The following is an 11068-nucleotide window of genomic DNA, read 5'->3' as shown; positions in this document are numbered from 1 at the left end:
CGTCAGCGATCATGCTATAATTAGTGAGACACTTTGTATAACAGTTTATAAACGAAATATAAATAAGAAGTTATATGGGTAATAATTAAATTTTAATAAATTAATTCATTCATTTTCATTTCAATGGAAATGATTTTATTCGTCCAAGATATAGTTTAAATGTTTTTGAAATTTTATTCAGGTATTGTTGCAATTGGTTAAATTCATGAAGATTTATAGAAATCGCACCTAAGCTTCTTACACTGCCGTCAATTATAGTCCATCTGTAAGACATGCAAGTCTGGCCAACATTTTCTACAGATCTATTAAATTTTACAGAACAAGTCGGAAAATTCGGTGCATATTTAAAATTAGCTCACAGTAACCGAGTAGGTTGAAATAAATATTACCTTCAAAAAATGTCTTTCTTACAAAGTTTTCTCCAACGTTATATGCCAACTGTAAAAGCAGAAGAAGAAGAATTGATTGATCCTCAAAAAATACTTCGTGTAAGTAAAAATTGTTATATAATATTTGTTCCCAATAATTAAGAATTTCATATCTCAAGTTTTAACGTTTGTAATTATTATTTGTTATTGCAATTACTGTTTCATTCTATTCTTTTAAATGTGATCTCTCTATCATATATAAGTCAAAATTTACTTCTATAAAACTATTGAAAGAATTTTCGTTGATATGTAATCAATTGTGACAAAAATTAAGTAACAAAAAATTTGGAGCACATTCATTTATAGTCATCTTTCTTTTACAATTAAAATCAGTTTGTCAAAGTAGTTTCTACAATGTACACATATAATATATCAATTAAATTATTTTTGTAAATATTAGTTATAATTAAAATATAAATTCAATGTTAGAATACATGATTATTTTCTTCTTAGGAAAGATGCTCGAGACAACCTAAATGTACCAGTTTGCAAGAAAAACTGGACACTTGCAATCAGCGTGTTAATTCAAGGAGTAATACAGAGGAAACCTGTATGGAAGAATTAATTGATTATGTAGAGTGTGTAGATCATTGCGTAGCAAAAACACTTTTTAGTAAGCTTAAGTAAGATTATATTATTTAAAAATGTGTGATCTTTATTATAAAATATGTTACAAATTAATTCAATGCATTGTAGATGAATAAGTAATGCTAGGAATAAATGATAATATATCAATAAATATTAACTTTCATCGACTCTCCTTTCATCTGTATTTAAAATTTAATAGCTATAAATTTAACAAACTTTCAACAAGAATAATCATATAATACAGCAAAATATATATAGTGTGATTCACACAAAATGATATAAATTTTTGGTATACTTTTTTATAAAAAATGCATATGGAATGATATTTATTTTATTTACATATGAATATGTACTTTTTTATTTATTTCTTTGTTCATTCAGCACCTAGTTGCAATACATCAAAACATACTGCACAAACACGCACAGGTTTATTTAATCCAAATTTTACGATTGGAACATCTTGATCGGAGCATTTATTACATAAAATTCGACCACAATGGCGGCTAAAAATAATAAAAATAATTCATTTTAGATAAATCTTAAATATACTGATTTATAAATTTATGTAAGTTCAAAGATTCTGTACCAGTGATGTTTTCGCATTGTAAGGGAAAATTTTGTACCACATTCCAGACAAAGATCTTTATCTGCCCATGGTGCTTCTTGTGTCAAGGAATCTAGTAATCTGTATAGTAATTGTTTTGTTGCTACTTGATAATTGAAAATTGTAATGCCTTCTTTATTCATAGAACCTAGGCATGCACCAGCCTTTACCAGAGTACGACAAAGTTGACCATTTCCTTTCATATAAGCTATCAGTAATGGAGTATTGCCATCCAAATCTTGGATAAAATACATATCGTTTTATTTAGCTTATAATAAAATAATATTGCAGTTCTATTTAAAAATAATCTTATAATTTAATATATATAATACTTTCTGTATCATATGTATAAAATCAATTATTACTATATTGTTCAAATATAAACAATCACATATATATATACATATATGTACAAAAATATATCAGAAATTCAGCAGAAATACTACTTTTTTCTAATTAACCGTGTGAGTCCCAGGGGTTTTTAAAAAAACAGGGTCGAAAAATCCTGAACTGCGCGATGGCGCTTATCTTAATCGATTACGAAGAGAAATAAGCGGCACAATAGCGCTTGTCATATTTATTATTTTATGATATATATCTATATATATGCGTACTATTAGTTTATAAATATTTCAAGTTTTGTTCAATAAAAATTAACATAGATAACAATGTAATGAAAATAGATAAGATAACAATGAAATATAAAATACCGTCAGTCGTCCATGGCGTTCTAATGTACTGGGACTTTTCGACACAAAATCTAAACAGCGCGATCGCGCTGCTTGGGACTCAAACGGTTAAATATTATAATGTAAATACTTCTAATATGAACATATTAATATTTTGGAGTAGTTTGATGTATCTTTACCTGCATTATTTACTGGATATTGTGACATACATTCCAAGAAAAGTTCACATATAGTTGCAGCATTATCTTTTCCACACCTAGCTAATTCGTGTAAGGGATTTCTTCCTTTAAGATTTACAGCCTCTGCATCTAATGTACATTCAGTCAAAAGTGCTCTTACCACCGATACATGACCTTCTCTTACAGCTACATGCAATGCATTGTCACCATCTGCATTTACTGCATCGAAGTTTATATTGTTCTATAATAAGAAAGTAAATATATTCAATTATTTTCTGTTAAACTCAACTTATAACTAAAGATATATATATATTTCATTTAATAAGATTTCTGAAGTAGTTTATTTTATAATACCATTTAGATCAAACATATAGATAAGTTATGGTATTCACCTGCAATAAAGCAGATACAATTGCTGCATGACCAGCTTTTGCAGCAGCATGCAATGCAGTATTTCTGTTTGCATCTGTATCATTAACATGTGCACCAGCCAATATTAAACTTCTTACTAACATTTCATTTCCAGAAACCGCAGCAAGATGTAAAGGTGGAGTTTGTGTAACATCATGAACTCTGGAATTTACGTCTACCTATAAAATAAGAATCATGAATCATTTTATTGCATATGTATTTTGTTTGATTAGTTTTTTAAATGCGTCAAAATTTTTATGAAATAAATATAAGTTCAAATGCATTTTAATTACTACAAAAACAATATTTACCTGTATAGATAATAGAAATAATATGCTTTCCATGTCATTCTTTTGAATAGCAGTATGTAAAAAATTTCTGCCTTTATTGTCATATTGTTCAGCAGCTTTAGGTAGTCGTTCCAATATCGCTTGAGCAGCTTTGTTGTTTCGAAATGTTAATGCTGTTGCAAATGGTGTTAAACCTTTCTTATCTCGTTTATTTAAATCTATATTAGGATGGCAAAGTAGAAGAGAAATAATTTGTGAATGTTGATTTTGTATAGCAACGTGCACTGGAGTTTTGCCCTCAACATCTCGAGCATTCACATCAGCACCATGTTCAATAAGTGTCTGTACAACTTGTTCTAAACCCCACTGACAACATAAATGTAATGGAGTACATTCATCCCTTGCTTCGTCACCTCCAATACCATCTGGGCCAGGTTTTCTAGGTATGTTTAAATCACAGCCACTGTAACATACATAATTTTAGAATTTAATTATTATGATTTTTAATAATAATAAATAATAAGAAAAGATATCTTTACAATCTTTAATAATAATTATATAGAAATCTGAGTACGTCAAATTAAATTAGAATTACGAAATATTTTATTATATTTTCGATATTCTTATATAACTAAATATTTTCAAAATTCTAATTGGACCAAACCAAATATTAAATATCCTGATTTCAAATTCTTATATATTTTTAATAATTACATATCTTAATATGTAATATACCTTCTTATAAGGAACTGTGCAATATCTTCTTTGTTGTGGTCAATTGCTCTGTGTAACAATGTTTGTTGGCAATCATCTGGACCAGGACCCCAACAGTCAGTGTCTGCTCCATATTTAACTAGAATAGATGCTACATCCTCTTGATCTGAATCCAGTGCATCCCATAATGGACATCCTATAGAAGTATCTACTCCTCTTTTACAAAGTGCTTCCACAACTTCACCCAGTCTACAGTGTATGGAAAGTTGCAGCGGAGTTTCTCCATCTGCAGTTCTAAATGAAATAAAGTTTTTACTGAATATCACATAATTAATAAAACCATTTGGCAACAGATTATTTAGTGATTTTAGGTTTTGTTTTATTTATACTAACGAAGCAACACAGATAGTTATAAAATTACTTTGATAAAATTTATCTCAACCTGAAATTTCTTGCAATATCTAATGTCAAAGAGATAAATGCCATTAAGTTAAAAATGAAATAAATAAAATACAATTGTTTCTAAAATGTTTAATATCAATGCTATTTACCTAGTATTCATATCGGCACCATTTTCTAATAAAAAAATCGCTGTCGCCGAATCCTCTTTTAATATCGCTTGATGCAACAATGTTAAACCATCATTATTGCACTGATTGATATTTGCTCCAGCTTTTATTAAAGCCAAAACTATATCTTTGCCCTTCTTAAACGGAGCCTTAATAGCCAAACTTAAAGGGGTTTCATTCACGTTATTTTTTAAATTCAATTGGGAATTCGAATTAGGTGCATGCAACAATTCCATTACAATATCAAAATACAAATTGGAAACAGCAATATGTATTGGTGCATCGCCAGTAGACAATGCAACTTCGTCGACTGGGAAACCAGTTTTCAATAAAGCTCGCGTTAAATTCTTCGAACCAACTTTACAAGCTTCGTGTAAAACCAAATATCCATCATTATTCTTTTGCATTAAGTTATCCTTACAATAATCGATTAAAAATAATGCAGCTTCTTCTTTATATTCTCTTATCAAAACGTGTAATAGAGTGTCCCCTGTATTCTTATATACAGGATTCGGAGTTGCGCCTTTGATTAAAAGTTTCTTAGCAAAAAATCCACTAAATGGGTCTGTTTTCATTGCGATACACAATGGAGTATCATTTTCATTAGTGCTTTTGTCCAAATCTATACTCTGACATTCTAATAAGACATCAAAAAGTGGTTCATTTCTCTCCTGAATACAATTATGTAAGGCAGTCCTGCAAGAATAGGAATCAACAATAACATTTATAGAAGGTGTCTAACTTTAATTATAAGTTTAATGCTTTCGACACTTTATTATAAGTAGATTGCAGATGTTTATACAGTTATGGGAACTTTTAAGCTATAAAAATACACAGGTTGTGCATAATATGTAAGTATATGTGAAATATTTATAGGGATAGATTTTGATTGGTGGAACATCTAATAAGAGACTGTAAGAAAATAGGAAGAGGAGTTAGCATAGAGGATGTGGTGAGTGGAAGGAAGGACAAGAGAATAGAGAATTGGCTTAGGAATTTAAAATGGAAAAGGAATGTGGTAGGGATGAGTTATAAGAAGTTGATAATATCAAACAAGTTAATATTTAAGATGGAAAAAGAATGAAAAGAGAAAATAAATTAAAGAATGCGTAAGTTAAGTTAATATTGTGAGTTAGGACAAATGTAAATCAAATCTAAATTTCTTGGCTAATATCTATATATGTGAAATATCTAAAGTATAGTACTTATTATATTTAGTAGGTAAAGTAAATCTTTGTGTGGATTCCACTTCAATTTTCATAAATGTCTGCAATCTAATTATGAAATAATCTGTAAAACTAATACAGTTTTTTAAAAATTCTATCAATTCAAGGTATAAATTGCTACTTTTGAACCAATTTTAATTTTAATTTTTACAGTGACTTTCAATGAAATAATCAAGTAAAAATAATTAAATAATTATACCATCCTCTGTGATTTTGTAAATTGGGATCAATACCAGCATGAAGTAACCTGGATGCGACTGTTAACATATTTTCTGAATTATGTTTTGTTATTAAATGTAACGCAGTACATCCTTCAAGTTCTTCAGGATTTTTTATATCCTTCACGTTTCGGGTAAGTTTCATGGGCTCGCATAATTCTTTCATATTTCCATTATTTTCTAGCTGTTCTATTACAAATTCAGCCGAATAAGAATCTCCTTTAAAAATAGCAGCTTGGAGTAAAGAAAGACCTCTTGAATCTTTTGCGCTTAAATCGGCCCCGTGTTCAACTAAAGTGCGCGCCAGTGATGGTTGACGAGTTTTTAAAGCAACTTCCAAAGGCATTTCTCCTTTATGATCCAAAGCATTAATGGCTTTCGTTAACTAAGACAATAAAACATTTAATTATAGAATGATATTTATAAAATATATATAATTTTTTCATTCGATATTGTATAATATATTTCTTATACATATATATTGTTCTAAACTAATAATTTATAAAGAAAGACATTTTTAGTTGAAAGTTTAATTTATTTAATTCATGATTGTATCTGATAAGATTAAAATAATAAAGTTTTATTTACTGAAATTGTAATTTAAAAGGTTCGTGATATGTAATTGACTGAGAACCACTGTTTTGATTTTATACAAAAGATATACGATGCGGTACACCCAACGAAACGGATGTTTGTTCATGCACGCATTAGTGCTAGTTACATACATACATAGTTAGTATTAAAGATTACATAAACAATGTGAATGATTAAAACGGGAAGGAATATGAAGATGCACTGATTCAGCAGAAACAGTCGTTTGTAAAGGATAGAAAAGCCATGATGTGGCGTGTGATAGGCTCATCTAACAGTCAGCTTCCGATTAAAGGAGCATATTTCTTCGTAGCAGAATGAAAAACAGTTAATCAAAATCCTACGATTGCTCTATGGCATTTAGTGAATATTAATAAAGGGTGCTGTTTAAGAATGAATGACAGTGTTTAGTAGAATATAGTTGAAATGATCTCTGATGGAATCGAACGTAAATATTGAATTTCTTATGATATTATGAATTTTGAAATATTTAAGTACGAATTAAGTGCAGATTTTTTCCTACATTTTTCAATTAATATTTATTTAGTTAAATTTACATAGATCAGTCTTTTTCATAAAAGAAATTAATAAATACCTCTTATTTTGTACTGATCCAATTAATTCATAAATTAAATTTAAAAAATGTATTTTTCATTGTATAAAAATAATATTACAATATATTGAAGATTAGTGCAACATACAGTTTCATTATATTGATTACAAATTGCGATATAAAAGTTATTTGTAACCTTTTATAAAAATCTAAATCACTTTAAAAGCTTTTTGTTTAAAGCAAAGAGAGTATACAAAACATTATTGTTTTCCTTTAAATAAGTTATTGAGGTTATGCTTATGCAAATATTATTTTTTAACAGAAAGATGAAAATATATAGAAGTAAATTTAATTAAATCTATTTTTATAAACTAAACACTCATTCTGTACATCAAAAGTGACTCACTTAAACTAATTTTAATGAATGATTTTTTTATGGAAATTCAGATACAAAAATAATTATTTTATATTATGTCTAACAAAAATATACAGCTATATGCATCCAAATAAATATAATAATTATTACGGTATTAAAAAATACAGTTAATTTGGAATCTTTATATTAAATCATTTTTATTTTTGAATGTCATTTCTAATAGTAACTAAACTTATTGTTGATAAATAAAATTTTTTCAGGTTTGCGTAATGATGGTGATAAATTGAACTATGAAATAAATAAATATAAATAAAAATTGTGCTAAAATTGGTGTAAATAGTATTATTGTATTCTAACCACATTTTGTTTAATTATAAATGAGATGACTTTCCAAATACAGTCAAAAAAGATCTTATTAATTGCTATAGTTTTTCTATGTACGTTTACATTTAACTTATATATTTTATCTTTATATAAAATAATTTATATTCACATTGAAAACATTTATTCTTTACTGTTTAATAAATATTTTTAATCATATTGTATGTCTGGAATATTCAATATTTTTAGTTACATTAATAATGCAAATAACTGCAGGAGGTATTGCATGCTTCAAATGTTATGCATCACAATCAGGACATGAAAAAACTGATTTATTATGTTCTCATTTTGATGGAAGTCCTAGGTTTCAAGTGTATTGTCCTTCGTCCACACTTTGTGGAAAAAGAACGATTTATTCTAAATTCAAAAGTAAGTAAAGTGCTGCTATATGTAAATTGAAAAAACATGTTTGGCATATATATATGTTCATTAATTTATCATCTTTACCAGCACCTATGATCACAACTGTAGAAAGGGACTGTGCACCTCAAAAACGTACAGTATTAACCTATAGCGATAATAAGTGGCAAAACAGAGAGGAAATTGTAACATCAGCTTACAAAGAAGGTTGCTTTATTGGTGAAGATAGGGGAGCACCAGCAGGTCCATCAGAATATTGCTTTTGTGGTCACCATTTATGCAACTCATCAGAACCAACCAAAACCATCAATATGTTTTATATTTTTATACTAATAACAGTACTACTGTTTGCAACACTATTATGATATCCTTTCTCTAAGTACTTATTATGGTAAGAAATTTTTTCAATATATATATGATACATATATATATATATATTTCACTACTATTTAAAAATGGCATAAAAAATGTTATAAAAATCGATATTTGCTTTACTTTTTGATATTAATCCTTATAAATTATGAGATTGTAAATCAATAAACACATCTAAATAAAAAAACGAAATAATTTTTCTGTATCATCTATAATTATTGAACTATATCTAGCAATTTATTGTAATAATTTTCTGTAATAATTATATATTCAAATTATAATTATATATGAAAATTATATATACCAAATAATAATTCCAAAAATTAATTCCAATAAAGTTTGTTACTATTAATATTTGTGAAACAATAACATAGGTTGTGAATGTCTTTAATTTACTACATAAATATTACTTTACTATTTATAAAAATTAAAGGAATAATATGGAAACATCAAAACATGATTGTTATTATAAAATCTTGTAAGTATATTAAACTTACAAGTAAGACCTATTATATATAAATAGACATTTGTAATAATTTAAAATATGCAACTTACCCCTGAATTATTTTCCACTAAATATAAAAAAACCACATCTTCCCTCATTAGTCGAACAGCGGCATGCAATGGGTATTTACTTTTAGTCTGTAATAATTTGTATAATAGAGATCCAGGCATTTCTTTAAAGTCTTCTCCTGTTAAATCTTCCTAACGTCATGAAATTTTGATCAGTTAAGAAATTGAAATTACGCAATTCAATATATGTTTTTATCTCTCTTACCCAATGTGCAGAAATCAAAGAACTGCAATGCTCTTTTAATTTCTGTGCACCTAATTCCTCAGCAGCTGCGTACAACTGAACACAATCTTTGAATCCTACAATTCCAATTAAATATTTTTCACATTGTTCAACTAATTCTGTCAGCTGAAAATTAGATGCTGCTTTCATTAATTCTAAAGTTAAATTCTCTTGAGGCACCTTCCCTGTGTATATCCATTTCAGCAATATTAATCCAATCTTAGGCTCCAAATAAGTCCAATCTAGAGAAGGTGTTTCTTATTATATCTATATACATGTAACTTTTCTTCATACATTTCTGTTTATATTTTAATGCTTTACCTAAAATGGTCACTTCTGATAGTGTTGCTTCACTGAAAAAATCTGTTCTAGCAGACAATATAAATTTATGTGCTGGTATTTCCTGATTTTTCAATTTGATGATCACATCGCTAAAAGATATATGTTTATTAGTGACAAAGCTTATATAATAAATTATGATTTGAAGAAGTTATAAACCTATAACGTTGTTGACTATATAGAGATCCAATGGTTGTCAAAAGTCTACCAATAAATCCTGTATCTTGTTTATTTGCAGTAACAATTGCATATTCACGTTGAAGTTCCGTATTTGTATTGTATAAATTAACATACTGCTCCCGTAATAAAGATAAATGCTGTTGCCATTTTTGAGCTTCTGTAGAATCTTCTGAAATGTATGAAGTGTAAAATAGTCTATAAAACGTAAATAAACATTTTGAACTTACCCATAATTATTATGAGCAATTATTTTTACTCTTCTTGAATGTAGTATGAAAGTTATTGCATGTCCGGCTTTTTACGTTAGTTCATATTTGTTCAATATAATCTGTTCTACGTGATAACGATAAAAAAATAGATAATAATGATCAAAAGTTTCTACGAGAGATCTCGGAAAATAGTGTCGATGTTTCGTTTACGCTAAAAACATATATTAATAAGATTCTAACACGTATTCTACGCCCACGTACAGTATTCATTACATTTGTAATTCACATACATATTTTTCTTTCTGAAGAAAATGTAGCCACACTTTTGAAAGACAGAAAAAATTCCTATAGAATTTAAACTACAAAAAAGTAGAAGTCGCTCTTTCGTTAGTTTCGATCATAACAATGGTAGTATTACATACGGACAAATTTCTTATATTATGTTAATTATAGCCACCTTTTAGATTCTATTCGGTGCATGGATCTGTTAAATCATAGTGCATAACACAATAATGAATGATATTATACAAATTCATGGAACTATTATATCAACGTTTCGATAAAGCTCATTCCCCAGATTTAATCTAGTTATATTAATTACATGTAAAATAAAAATATAAAAAGATACATTTTTGTAGGTTTACATTTTAAATATATTTTGAATAAAAACATGATATGATATAAAATATTCAAACGTTATTTAAAAAATAGATATCATAAGTATTAATGACTTTTAGCAAAAATAACTAACAACAGATAAAGATAAAATAATTAACGGATTTAACTTTTAGGAAAGATATTAGCTATAACTGTAACTTTATATCGGAACATAAGTTATGTAACTATCTTTTTGGTAATATTTTAATAATATTATTTACATCAAAAAGAAAATTTGACATCACACAAGTATGTATACATATGTAGTATATATATGTATATGTATACACTATCATCATATAGATCAGCTAGCATATATATAATATATGCTAATATAA

The 11068-nt window shown here is 27.5% G+C and overlaps 3 protein-coding genes across 6 annotated transcripts; 2 read left to right on the top strand and 1 right to left on the bottom strand.

Moving 5' to 3' along the window:
• The first annotated feature begins 240 nt into the window (after positions 1-240).
• Positions 241-1167, top strand: UQCR-11 (Ubiquinol-cytochrome c reductase 11 kDa subunit). The gene is made up of 2 exons (XM_033342191.2): positions 241-488; positions 882-1167. The coding sequence occupies exons 1-2, from the start codon at positions 399-401 to the stop codon at positions 1053-1055; spliced, it is 264 nt and encodes an 87-aa protein (XP_033198082.1). The 5' UTR covers positions 241-398; the 3' UTR covers positions 1056-1167.
• Positions 1083-10582, bottom strand: LOC117161004 (rabankyrin-5). 3 transcript variants are annotated; one of them, XM_033342180.2, is made up of 14 exons: positions 10364-10582; positions 10092-10284; positions 9844-10033; positions 9667-9776; positions 9328-9587; positions 9105-9254; positions 5898-6301; positions 4455-5168; positions 3925-4197; positions 3211-3652; positions 2881-3078; positions 2489-2729; positions 1603-1858; positions 1083-1519 (listed from the first exon to the last, which is right to left on the bottom strand). In XM_033342180.2, the coding sequence occupies exons 2-14, from the start codon at positions 10093-10095 to the stop codon at positions 1390-1392; spliced, it is 3372 nt and encodes a 1123-aa protein (XP_033198071.1). In that variant the 5' UTR covers positions 10096-10284; positions 10364-10582; the 3' UTR covers positions 1083-1389. The 3 variants fall into 3 exon arrangements, with proteins under 3 accessions (XP_033198071.1, XP_033198075.1, XP_033198077.1); XM_033342184.2 differs by lacking the exon at positions 10364-10582 and having other exon boundaries at positions 9844-10030; positions 10092-10356; XM_033342186.2 differs by lacking the exons at positions 9667-9776; positions 9844-10033; positions 10092-10284; positions 10364-10582 and having other exon boundaries at positions 9105-9250; positions 9328-9449.
• On the top strand, positions 6622-8746 carry LOC117161005 (uncharacterized). Of its 2 annotated transcripts, XM_033342187.2 has the most exons (4): positions 6623-6955; positions 7697-7873; positions 8007-8186; positions 8268-8746. In XM_033342187.2, exons 2-4 carry the CDS (start codon positions 7819-7821, stop codon positions 8540-8542), a joined length of 510 nt encoding a protein of 169 aa, XP_033198078.1. In that variant the 5' UTR covers positions 6623-6955; positions 7697-7818; the 3' UTR covers positions 8543-8746. The 2 variants fall into 2 exon arrangements, with proteins under 2 accessions (XP_033198080.1, XP_033198078.1); XM_033342189.2 differs by lacking the exon at positions 7697-7873 and having other exon boundaries at positions 6622-6955.
• Positions 10583-11068: the final 486 nt, after the last annotated feature.

Source organism: Bombus vancouverensis, chromosome 4 (genome assembly GCF_051014615.1).
Source record: "Bombus vancouverensis nearcticus chromosome 4, iyBomVanc1_principal, whole genome shotgun sequence".
Taxonomy (NCBI): Eukaryota; Metazoa; Arthropoda; class Insecta; order Hymenoptera; family Apidae; genus Bombus; species Bombus vancouverensis.
Note: the sequence above shows the minus strand (reverse complement) of the source record. Positions and strands in the feature narration are given on the sequence as shown.